The following is a 12,660-nucleotide window of genomic DNA, read 5'->3' on the forward strand; positions in this document are numbered from 1 at the left end:
AAACAAGAATTATTTGTTAATACAATCTCAGTTTTAAGACAAAATTATATAGTTATAGTGTCATAGCTCTAGGTTTTTATCATGCAGCAGGCAGCAGGCTTAAAATAGTATAAGATTAGGTACATGCTATAACGCATAGTGTCATAATGCCTACGTATTATCGTTTAAACTGACTTACAAGCTCATTGTGCCAAAATTTTGTACATTTTTTAGAGAGATAGAAGCTAAGGTCGTTATGACACTAGTCGTTTTTACATACATCCATATAAAATATGCACTTAGGCTAATAACTACGCTGAATTAAAAATCAAAAAAGGGTACAGCTCATGCTAAACCAACAATATATCCATCATCCAATAAACAAAGAAAACTTATAATAGACTGGTAGGATGGTTCTGTCTCTCTTTTCCAGCTAAGGAAATTTAATTTAAAAAAATGCTTAAGTTTTTTCCAAAGGATATGCAGGTTCTTTCCAAGCACAGCATCAATAAATCCTTTTTACTTTAGAATATTGTAAAAATTCCTTTTTAAATTTGAATAAATATATACACCTATGTTTAATTTACACGTATTCATATGTTTTTGTATACAGATATATTCATTTATAGTGTAATTTTCTTTAAGTTTGATTCGTGAATGCAAAATGAAATGATAGAAACTTATATGAATGTCCGGATGTTTGATGCCAAAAACAGGGACTACGTGGAGAGACAACAAAAAAGGGAAAGTAAACCGTTAAGAGAGCACACTAAGACGCCATGCAAGGACACTAATTAGCATCATCATGAACTCATAATACTTCCATTCATTTGCCATTTTCAGGACTTTTAAGTCGGTCCCCGGAAAAGACAGATAGATACAACATAGACAGAGAGAAGTGGTGGTCGGAAGGATGCTCTTGGCAGCTACACGAACACAAGACCAGGAGGGGAAAAAAAGGATAAAACGAAATGATACACGGAAGGAGAGAGCTACACAGCAAAAAAAAAAGAGAATACAGCGAGATGGTGATGCATGGACCAGGACCAGGAAATCAAAGCACAGTGATTATTATGGGACTGATAATGATCTCGGAATAATGACAATGATAAACATCTACCAACAACAATTAGGTTTGAGCTTGGGTGTATTTCTTATCTACTCTGTACGTAGCCACAGGACATTTTGTTCCAGATAGGTTTATATGGGTTCCTTGACCTGGTTTGATGGGCCGCTCAATAATGATGGAATCTGATACTTTGGGCAATCTCATCAGTGAAGGTTAAAACACTCTTTTTTTTGGTTTGTTTTTCATTTGGATCATCGAAGCGTTCGATAAATTAATTGAAATGAAATGACTCAAAATAAGCAAGATAAAGATGGGACTGCTAAATGTTGTATGGTTTATGTGTGTTTCGTGTTTAAAAGGAGACCTAAATCATATGGAAATTGTATTTCGATTATAATGAACTGAATGAAGTGAGTTGATGGAAATTTCAGTTATTGATTCGAGTACGAATTTTCAACAAAATTGTGTCCGTTTTCAAGGTTGGAACTAGGCGAAACTTACCAGATATTAAAGTATCAAGAACAAATGAACTTCTCAACTTGCTAAGAGCTTTAAAAACTAATTTAAGTTAATTAACTTAACTAAAACGTTTCCAACTTCCTTGCAAAGGGACAAAATTTTGATAGGTTGTCTTTAGCCAATTTCAGGTCGCAATTATTCAGTTTTATATACAAAAACGTTGAAACGACTTACATATGTGGTTAGTATTGTATTATAGATGGTAAAGATATAGATTTGAGTCAAGATTAAAGGGGGTTTATAGAGAGACAGAGTATCGCATTTTGCTTTGTACAAAAAGTTATTAATTATATATATGTGAAAAGGTGGAACTTTGAATCAGCACAAGAGTAACAGTGTTAAATAAATAGGCAAATATAAATATATATTGGTTAAGAGTGAAAATGCGCAACAATATCTCAACTAAATGTAAGAAAGAGTCTCTTTGAGGTGTCGAGTATATAGGCAAATTGTAAATAGTAAATAGTTCATATATAGTTTCGAGAAACTCGTGTGTGGTATTATATATTGGTTAGTATTTTTAATTTGTGTGAAAAAAGGCGGCTTTTAACGGTTGGTTCTTTTGGCAAACTAATGAAAAATAAAACCGGAGAAGACTTATTTCGCTTGGAGGAAAAAGTTTCCCGGCAACTTCGAGTTCAAACAAAAAGGCACCCGAAATAAAGTTGAACAAAAGGCTAAGCTTAAACGGAGGTTAACCGAGGACGAAACTAAGAGAAACTAAAATACAAACGCGCTTCTCATCTTCATTTCATAAATTATTTCGGTTTTGTTTCTGCGGCTGCTTCGTATTTAATTCCGTCATTGTTAAGCTGGCACCCATACCTAATATACCTCGACTTGTCGTCATCCTCGCCACCACTCACGGCTCCACTGGCAGCGCCCTGACCGCCCTCTCCGGCGGCAGCTCCCTCGGCGCCCTCGGCTCCATCGGCTCCTCCCGTTTTGCGTAGTCCCGGAATCGATGGTATCGACGGCATCGCTGGCATGGCTGGCATCGATGGCATCGACGGCATGGCTGGCATCGACGGTATCGAGGCGTTACCCAACCATCCCTTGGCGCTGCCCAGCCAACCGCTGCAGGATGGCAGGAAGGAAGCATGAAATGAGAGAGAAAGAGAATGGTATGGAAGCATTAGTGGGGCTTGGTCCTTGGCGATTGAGTGACTGACTGACAAAATGACAATCAATCTTTGCCCTAATTTGACAATATTCAATGCTTGCATGTGCCGCCCTGGCGCTGGCACTGGCGCTGGATAAGGGCCTGTTAAAAATCTATAATGTACCATGTGAAACAATAAGCAGGCGGCGCCTCCACTTGTCAGCCGCTTGTGCTTATGTAATCTGGCATATACAGGGTGTCATGGTTTGCTATAATTATGTATTTATTACTATATATATCCCTTATGGATTATTGATGAGACATTCCTAGGAGGTGGATGGGTAGAGCTTTTCAAGAAGGCACCCTGTTTGTGCAATCTGACTTCCGCTACGTTAATAGTCATGGTCGATTTAGTGAATTATTTTCTATAAAAGATGCCATTGGAGATGGCGTTGCCTTACAACATTGTAGAAGTGTACAAGGTAAGTTACGTTGAGAGTTTATGTATGTTGTTTTATCATTTACACTTTGACAATCCCAACACAGACTAGCACCTTGTATATTCCTGTCAAATCTCATTTATTGTCATTAGTCGAAACTGTTAACACCTTGTCGGATCGAAGAGAAAACAAAATCTTATGATCTTACTGATTGCAAACTAAAAATATCGGTGATATGGCCCGAGATCCTTGTCCTGTTTGCCGCGGACGCATGAGAAGCAGAGTGTGCACACCCTGCAAGCACCAATTTTGCAAGCGTTGCCTCTGCAATGTCTATCGTATGTGCCCCTCTAACACCTGTCCAATGTGCCGGGATCCCTTCGAGTACTACGTGGTGAGTCCCAACTACAGATGCCTAACCATATCATATTCCAAGTTTAATATCCTTTTGCAGCGCAAGATAAACAATGGCATTAGGATCGTATTCTTCATTTAGAAGACAAAAGATGATCGTCGTTGTTGTGCTCGATACCAAGGCTGGCTGCTCACACCAAACACATCAAATTTGTTTGTTTTAATGCAGAGTTATTGTTTCAGTTAACAGTACAAAATTCAAATATCAAGTTGTTTTAAATAAATCGTTTAAATTGTGTTAATTGCGTTAATTAAAACAAAGAATGTATTCAGTGAATAATATGGTTAAATTAAGCTTGAAAGCTTTAAAAAACTGATAAAAAGATTGAGTCCTTAGACTGCTCTGCTGCTGACAAAGCATGCCCGTTTTAGGACCTTAGTCAGCTTCCAAACAGAGCCCTTCGCCTTTACAACAATCGATTGGAGACTCATCCTCTTACGGTCTGCTCCTTTCTTTTTGTTTGGTGTGCTTTTCGCTCGCTCAGATATTCCATGCACATATTGCAATATTGAATGCTCGGCCTGCGGCGGCGGCACCAGAGGCAAAAGGGACGACTGACGTGGAATGAAAAGAAGGACACGCCCCCCACTCAGCCTGGCACATAGATGACGATGACGATGATGATGTTGATTATGGTGCATACAGGGCACGCACACAGTAGAAGGGCGAGCGGAATAAAACTCACAATGACAAGGCAAAGGATTTCAATCGCTATGCGACTCGGGTAATGCTGCTGCTCCACTTATATATGCACATACATACATATATCTATGGATCCATATGCATTATGCTTCATTATGACAGGGCAAGGCCAGTATTGCGTATACGTCACGTGCCCCGCGTGCGGAATAAAATCGCAGCCGTAAATCGAATAAAACCGCAACGAAACCCATTAAATTTGTGGGGTTTTTTTTTTAATTACCCCCGGACTGCACTTAATTGTGGTGGCAAATTAAATTTACCCAACTGGGTGAGCAGATTAAAGAAGCATATGTCGGCGGGGGGAAACATAATATGAACATATAGCAGCATACGTCATGTTGGCCAGCCGGCCCAATTAGGGCGAAAACTCGATGGGGCATAAAGGAAAAGTTATTACGTATCAGTGGGACGACGACTATCGCCATGTCCGTGGAGCTTATCATTAGCAAGGGAAGCTGGGCCCCAGCCCTTCGTGATTTATGTCCTCGTCATTGGAGGACAAGAGGACAGGATGGCGGAGGAGTGGTTGGCTTTTACGCAGCGGCAACAGTTTTCCGTTCTTATTTATGGCTCCAAGGATTCCCATTTGGGCATTGCGTAACTTAGCCAGGAGCCAGCCGATAAGTGGTTGGCCATCACTCTCTCGAGGAATGAGGGATATGATTAAAGTTCACTCTCTCTCTGACTCCGGGAATTCCTTTATAAAGATCACACATTTTTCATTTGGCTGCCATTATTTGACACGCATATTTTTGGCTCAAAAATTCATATCGACTTTCTGTGGCACTGGCAATACTTTTTTTTTGTCTTCCCGCTGGATTTTTTCCAGCGAAAAGTTTTAATTATAAAAGTTTGGGGCCAATGCTGCTGCGGCAAACGCATAGAACGACAAATTCGACATGCCGCAGCAGTACAGAAATGCAGAGAGAAAAGTGTAAGGTAAAGATTTTTCCCCCATGAAGCAGCAGCAGGGTGACCTCAATTCTCCAGACATCTTCATCATAAACAAGGCCAGTGGAAAATAATTAATTGCCTTTCCGGTGGCACCAGGAATCGATGGAAATGATTTCCCATTCCGCTTGAAAACAAAAAGATTAAATGGGATTTACTAAGCAGTTGAGAAGCAAACAAATCAGATTATTTAATTGTTCAATGGTTACTCTTTCATCTCAAATGGAAATGGTAAATATAACTTTTCACAAATTGTTATACATTTTTCATGCAGAATTTTCCAGAATATTTCTTGCTACAGCATTTTTATTGCAAAATTGTCATAGTCATTCGAAAAAGTGAATGACAAAACAACGATCCACGCACATGGCACTTATGTAAATTGCAGTCTGCCCGGGAAAACGAGCTGCAAGAAGTGGGCTTCATTCCGGCGCCAGGGATAGGAGGATAAGCATCCAACGGAGATGCGGGGGAATGCGCAATTGCCACTGCCAAATGGAGAAGTGTAAATGTGGCAAAAGGGCGACAAGGGATTTCGGGTGTTTGGCTGCATTTGACATGGCCTGGCATCAGAAACCCCCCAGTCTCTAGAGGAGGAGGAGGAGGAACCACATCACCACCCCGTCGGATCCCAGTTCGCTGATGCGAAAATTGCACTGTCAGCTTAGAATGGCGTCAACTGTTGCAGTTGCTCCTTTTGTGCCACCCGCGCAGTGTTTTTTACGGCTTCCTTCTGGCATTGCTACGGCCATTTTAATCGTTGCACCAGCAGATAATTGGAGTACCATGTAGCACTGGTGTCGCAACTCCCGTTCCCTCGTTTGTAATTGGATTGAGATTTTCCAGAACGGGAGAGAGCGAGAGATTTCTCCAGTTTCAAAGGGTCTAAATCGGAACGAGACACGCAACTAACAGCCAATAACTAAGGGCCCTGGCAACACCATTCGTTGTCATGCTGAGCCCCTCTTCCGTTTTCCGGGTGTTTTCCCCCCAACTCCACTCCCTCGTCACACAATGGCCCTGTATTTAAAGATAATGCTTATAGGAAATTTATTACATTTTCCCCAGCAATGAAGGCAGCAGCGAAATAAAGCTAAATGCGTGTATAAAGCAAAAATAAATTATACCCCAGCAAAAGGCACCTGCTGAGCTTCCCTTTTTCCATCCCATTCTCCTCAGTGGCTGCCAAAGAATCTCCGCCATCATCATTTTCATCAGTAACCCCCAACACCTACGCACAACAAGACAGGCTTATTTGGTGGGCAGATACGAGAGTACCTTACACTTTGGAGAAATATAAAACAGTCTTTAATATTGTATTAAAGATTTACGTTTACATTTTGCTGACCATATTATATGTTTTCGTCTTAAGTAAAATATCTTGTAATAATCTGTATATAGAAGTTCTTTAAACTGAGTTCCTTTTGGAATACTGTTAGAGCTGCCCTCGGTATTTAGCAAATGCCGCACTCTGTCAGAGGCGCAACAGCCAGCAAAGTAACGCCAAGAAAAATCCACATTTGACAAATTACCAGCAGGCAGGTAAACGTAAACAGAAGGCGGATAAGCCCTGCCCGGAAAAGCGAGACTGCGGAAAAGCCACAGGCGGCGGCGGTAGGGGAACCAAACGTGGAAGGAAGGAGCCTGGATAGCAGAGGAGGACCACACATAAGCATGACCATGTGTAGCTATTAATAAAAGATGAACTCAACATATTAAACGCCTGCATAAATGTGAATCATCCATCCATCGAAATGCTCGTCATATTTATATGACATTTGACTTTTCTTCCTCAACAGATTTTCATTTTGAAAATGTTGCCCATGTTTATTTACTTTATGCGTTTTTTCCATTTGATTTTATTTTCAATTAAAGCGAGTTGCACAAACATAAATATTTTCCGGGAAGTACATCATCAAATATTAATGGTCAAACGGACGCAGATGGAGGAGAGAAGCAGGCAAAAAGCCGAGCCTAAATTATTCAAGACGAGAATTGATGAACAAACTGGCCAGCAGAGATTGAATCTGGGCACCAGGAATTAGTCCGATCAACGAAAAAGGTGAGCCTTTGGACACCACCACCAGATTGGCAAGCTACGAAAATAAAACAACTTTGAACTGATTATAAAGTCTGACTCGGTTCAGGAATTATTTAACTTTGGCTTTGCCCCTTTGGCCGCCTTTCATGTTTCAAGCAGGATAATTACAGGACTCGCAGTTGGTATTTGCACGCCTCCATAAACTCGAATAGTTGGTGCCATTCGTTGGACATAATCATACTTGTATAATTAAGCGCCTCGTCTAAGCCATTATGCCACTTAATATGATTGCCTAACGGCAACGATTGTGGCTGTGACATTAAAGGAAACGAGCACCTAAGCCATATCCATTTAAAAGGACTACGCGATAAGCTCCGAAATGCGACAAAGGAGCGTAATCATCAAAGGGAGCTGGCCATAAAAATATTACGAGTAGGTAACACAAAGTAGGTGTGAGTTTCAACACTTTAAACCTTTTAGATGTGAACAGGAACTAAACGGATACGATACACTTTAGACGAACATAATGAAGATGAACAAGGTTAATTAGGCTAAAGGCTGACGAAGGCATAGTCTAAAAATAGGAAACGGAAATAACAATACAGCTCGGCATGCAAGTGACAGGTGGAAGCCCATTTCACATTTGGTTTCTCTGTTGTAAAGATATTTCACATTTGCCGGAGACACGCACACCTGCGGTGTATGCCAATTGTGGTCTCTCTCACTCTGGCTTCCATTTGGATGCTTCAAACAAAGGCAGAAGACAGAGGAAGTGGGTTGTGGTTGGAAATATTTGAAAGCTATACAGGAATTCCCTTTTTGTTCAATTTGTGATAAGCCAAAAGGCAGATTTTTGAGGGAAATCTTACTCTGTATACCACTTGTATTGACAGGTGGAAAAAATACAAATACAATGACTGGACATTTGGAATTCCATCCTAGGACACATGACTACCAATGCCAAGCAACAATGGACCACAAAAAGCCACAGCTAGAAGTGCAGTGACGTACATCACAGTAAAGCTCTCAAATAAATATGAAATTTGATAATCATATTATCTCTGTATCCTTTACACTTTTCCTAAAAAAACCCTTTTTACATTTCAAAGCTATCTCTTTATCCTTTCATTTCCTTTTCTTTCATCCTTTTAAAGAACTATGCTTGGCCTTCGCTCAATAATAAAACCGATCTGATTGAAAATGTTATATAAATAGAAGGCTGTCAAACAATTGTCCTTCCTCTGGCAAAGGACATCCCTTTTGGCGCCCGTTCCTGATTACCGGCTTCATGCAACAATTTCGGCTTATACACACATTTATTTATAGCCCTTGGCTGACCATCCCTCGAATGTGACACAAAACTGGTCGGTCCCCTTACGAAATAATAAACATCCCGAGGTGAAAGGTTTCGGGACAATTGTTGCCATGGGGATATAGCTCACATTTCCCATCACCTGGCTCCCAACTCCCAACTTCCACCTCCCACGGCATTGGCGCTCAATCAGGAGCCGAACAGTGTCCCGGAGGCGGCCTCAAAGGGCGCTCGGCGGAAATAAACTGGTGCAAAAAAGGTGCAAAGTGCTGGGAATTTTATGCGCATTAATTATACGCACCGAGGGCACGCCCCTTAAAATGCAAATGAATTATTTAGCTTGATATTTAAGCTGATTGAGATGAATTAACTTGAAATGAATATCAAAAGGAAGGCCAAAGGCAGCACAATGATCCGCTTAATGCTCAACACGTGGGCGAGCCATTACACTGGCGGCTCTAGTTTCCCACGGCGATTTGGTAGGTAGTGCCCCTCCAGGGGGATTTGCGAGTGTCACTCGCATGTGAGGACTCGCCACTTGGTGGTTTACCACTTTTTGGTGCAATTAAAGTGGCCCAGTTAGACTCTTACCCCGACGATTATGTCGAGGCTTTCGCTAGTTTTATTTTTTTTGCTATACCCCCACTATAGTTTTTTGTAAACCAACCACTCTGGTGGCTGAGCTGGCAGGAAAAGTTTTTGTGTTAATGATTTTACGACTCTGGAAAGCTAAACTTTTGCTCTCACTGTTTTCGGAAAAATAGTTTTGATTGCTGGCTGCTGCGCCCAAGGAGCTGGATAATGGCCACTAATTAGGTATAATTACAAAAGTATAAACGTAAAAGTAGTGGAAAAAGTACAAAAATATAAATGGGAACTTACGTGGCTTCTGTGACAAATGAATCAACCATGGATGTGGATTTGGGAAGACTATAAAAAATAAATAAAAATAATAAGTATAGAAAATAATAAATAATAAACTATATAAAAGGAAATATATATATCAAAAAGTAAACTAATAAGTTAAAGGTAAAATAAACAAAATCTAGATCACATCCCACACAGCATTTAAGGTCTTAAGGTTACTTTTCTCAGTTACCCGCTTTGGTCTGCTTTGCAAAAACACTAATAAATTAATTTAATTTCCCTCCTTTCGTCTTGATACACCTTTCCACTTTCCGTTTTTTGTTCACATCTCGTTGGTATAATTACCTGGAAAAAAAAGAGTGAAAAGTTTTCAAAAGTTAATGAAGATGTATATCGCCAGCGATTTTGAATGTGTTAGGCAAATTAATTAGACAATTTCGTGTTTGGGGTCTAAAAGAAAAACGCCCTCTAATTAAGCCAAGGGATATGATTTGGGGGGCAACATGAAAGCGAAATAAAAGACCAAAGTTCACGCGCCAAGCGGACCCAATGGGCCATTCATACGCACATATACTTTATATGATTTTATATCATATATTCTCTCGTAAATCTCAAGCTGGGCGAAAGAAAAACAATTTCTTAACATAAATCAACTCAACGGGGGAATTCTTTGTGTGTGTGTGTGTTTTGGTTGATATTTATGTAGCGATTTACCGGCAAGGACAACCAGACAGCAGCCATTGATAAACAATACAAATCGAATTGAATTGAATTGAATTGCAGGTGAGCTTGGAATACACAGACAATACGAGGACAACAACAGAACTTTCCAATCGAAATATAATGCAAATCGCTCGCGCCCTGACCTTGACCCAGTACAAATGCCATACGATTCGCGCCGCTCCTCCTCCGCCCTGTGGTCCTGTGATACAGGCATTTGTAACAACGCAAAACAACATTGGTGCTGGTTTTTTACTCGTACAACTTGGAAAAGGGCAAAGCCAGGATAAAAGTCTAAGCTGGCGGTTTACATTGCGTATACGTAATGCAGGGAAAATGCATGCCAGCGGCAAGGCCAACAGTGTTGGTAATGAAGCTACAATCCTGGGAGGAGTGGTGTCCCGACGCCTGACCCAGCCATGCGTAATTTATGCCAACCGATGCCGCGGCGGCAACTGCAAATTTTATTCAATTAAGCGAAGCTCTGCATTTTACCCTCCGCCGGCACCAATGTGCTTCTTTATGGCAAATTGTCAGCCACAGCAAGGAGAGCTAGCGTGCACATCCTTCGCCAGTTTCCGAGCTGCGTCCTTTTTTACATAATGTAGCGCGCATTCATTATAGGGCTAATTAAGTATACGCCATGTTGTGTGATATAGCACTCGGTGCAAGCCCAAAGTTGTTGTTATTCTCCGGGCAGAGCCAATAGAGGCGAACGAGCATATGGCAGCAACGTTGTAGTTTTGACGAGGTTACGCCTGGGAGTGATGAGATAATAATATGGTTTATTGCGCCTGACAAATATGGTGCAAACAGGCAGATCCTTCAACTGGAACAAGGTTGTTGTTGATGCGTCCATATGGATTATTGTCACAGCACGAAAAGTGCACAAGGGAAATGTGTGTGCAAACAAGAATTTTAAATACATATAAAATTATCAAGCAAAAGCGTTTGAGTAATTTTTTTAAATAGTGTGCAAGGATACCTCTATGTATAGCTACCAGGTTGAATAACTAAGCCATGGAGTGTTTTAAAACTATATATAAACGAGGTCAAAAGTTCAATAATGATTCAGTTTCAGTAAATAAAGTTTTTAGTTTGAAACGGAAGAGAAAGAAATGGTACTGCGACGAAGTCCCAAATAAGTAGGCAACACTTTTTTGTCAAGACAATTTCTTGTCTAATTGTTGAAAATGTGTAAAAAGTTTAAAATAAGGAAAAAAGACACATTTAGAACAGAATAATAATTATTTAAAAAAATAAACCAAAAGATTTTCCTTTTAGATAGAAAGTCATAGTTATAAACTTAGCAGGAAAATGGTTTACACATAATCTCCCTTTTAATTTGATAGATTTTCAAAGAACATTTTAATAGAAATCAAAGTCAATTGAGATTTCCCCATAAAATCAAATACAAATGAAAGGAATATAGTTTGCTAAAGAAAAATAATCGACTTGGCAAAGGCAGTTTCAGGGGTGACGAATATTACTCATACGCCCCGTAATCCGAATTGGCGCAATCCGGACGATGGAGCATCCAAGGACTGCGCCATCATGCAGCAAACACACTGACCTTTAGCACACTCTCCGCAGCAATCTGTCGCTCATTCTCAATCTCACTCTCGGGCATTAGCTTAATTGGTATAAAGGCGAAACTGTGTTGGTATTGACATTGTTCGCCCGTGGCTCTGTGTGAGTTGGCATATTTCATTACTCCATTACAAAGAAAACAGTTTGAAGAACAGGCCAGCGGCAGGACCAAGCCGTTTGCTATTTTCAATTAACGGACAACCTGCACAATTCACAGAAACACATACAGCACAACCTTGCGAGAGAATCGTTGGAATGAATCGTAATGAATGAATGAAGGCACTAACACAGCGCCGATTTAATGAAAGATGCAATATGGCTGCATGGGCGTTTTGGCCCTGATCTAATGCAAAGGACACCCACACCGAACCGAGGTCTGCATTTAATTAAGAAATGCTTTGACTCTGGCATGCGAACTCGACTCTCAAACCAACAAGTGGATAAATACCTAGTATATCTCCATCAGGACCAAGTCGATAATATTGCAAGGAAACTTTGTTAATCAACAGTAATTAATTCTACAGAAATGCTGCCGCTGGAAATAGTTTTAAAATAAGCGCACACACCGAGATAAAATAAGTGCTATAAGAACATTGTAAAGCATTTAGCTAACACTTTTAATACCAGATTACAAGCTTTTTAACGTTTTAGTTCACTTTCTGTATACACTTTTGTTGAAAAGCTCAACGGCAAAGTCTTTAATTTCGCTCCGGGCCACAACTTTGACAGCCATTTCTAGATAATATTGGGGAAAAACCTTTTAAGAAGGTCGCTGGGCACGAAAATCGTACAAGTTTGTCGTTTTAGTAAAAGGTTCTTCGCCTGTCACGTACAGCAACCCCCAGGAATGTGTGAATTTTCACTTAAAGGATTGCGTTATCGGGGAAATTTTCGGTAGCTGCGAAGGCAAACAACATTGGATAATGTCATTAGCAGTAAAGTTGAGTAATTTT

The 12,660-nt window shown here is 40.3% G+C and overlaps 2 protein-coding genes across 41 annotated transcripts in view; one reads left to right on the plus strand and one right to left on the minus strand.

Moving 5' to 3' along the window:
- The window catches only part of Sap47 (Synapse-associated protein 47kD), a 29,535-nt gene that overhangs the window by 8,353 nt on the left and 8,522 nt on the right, over positions 1 to 12,660 (minus strand). For 17 of the 40 annotated variants that reach the window (XR_015273012.1, XR_015273011.1, XR_015273009.1 and 14 more), the window contains exons 3-4: positions 9,413 to 9,460; positions 2,393 to 2,644 (exon numbers count right to left, since the gene is read on the minus strand). Coding sequence is in view for 12 of the 40 variants with exons in the window: in XM_086838858.1 (XP_086694984.1) it covers positions 2,393 to 2,644; positions 9,413 to 9,460 (300 nt within the window). In the remaining 28 variants the exon portion in view is untranslated. The remainder of the gene's footprint in view (positions 1 to 2,392; positions 2,645 to 9,412; positions 9,461 to 12,660) is intronic. The other 23 variants (XR_015273025.1, XR_015273024.1, XR_015273020.1 and 20 more) reach the window with 3 other exon arrangements.
- On the plus strand, positions 3,209 to 3,784 carry LOC110191922 (tripartite motif-containing protein 10). Its single transcript, XM_020962923.2, has 2 exons — positions 3,209 to 3,503; positions 3,564 to 3,784. The coding sequence occupies exons 1-2, from the start codon at positions 3,345 to 3,347 to the stop codon at positions 3,603 to 3,605; spliced, it is 201 nt and encodes a 66-aa protein (XP_020818582.1). The 5' UTR covers positions 3,209 to 3,344; the 3' UTR covers positions 3,606 to 3,784.

The sequence above is a fragment of the Drosophila serrata genome, unplaced genomic scaffold, assembly GCF_035046125.1.
Source record: "Drosophila serrata isolate PLE 108 unplaced genomic scaffold, ASM3504612v1 contig_360, whole genome shotgun sequence".
Lineage (NCBI taxonomy): Eukaryota > Metazoa > Arthropoda > Insecta > Diptera > Drosophilidae > Drosophila > Drosophila serrata.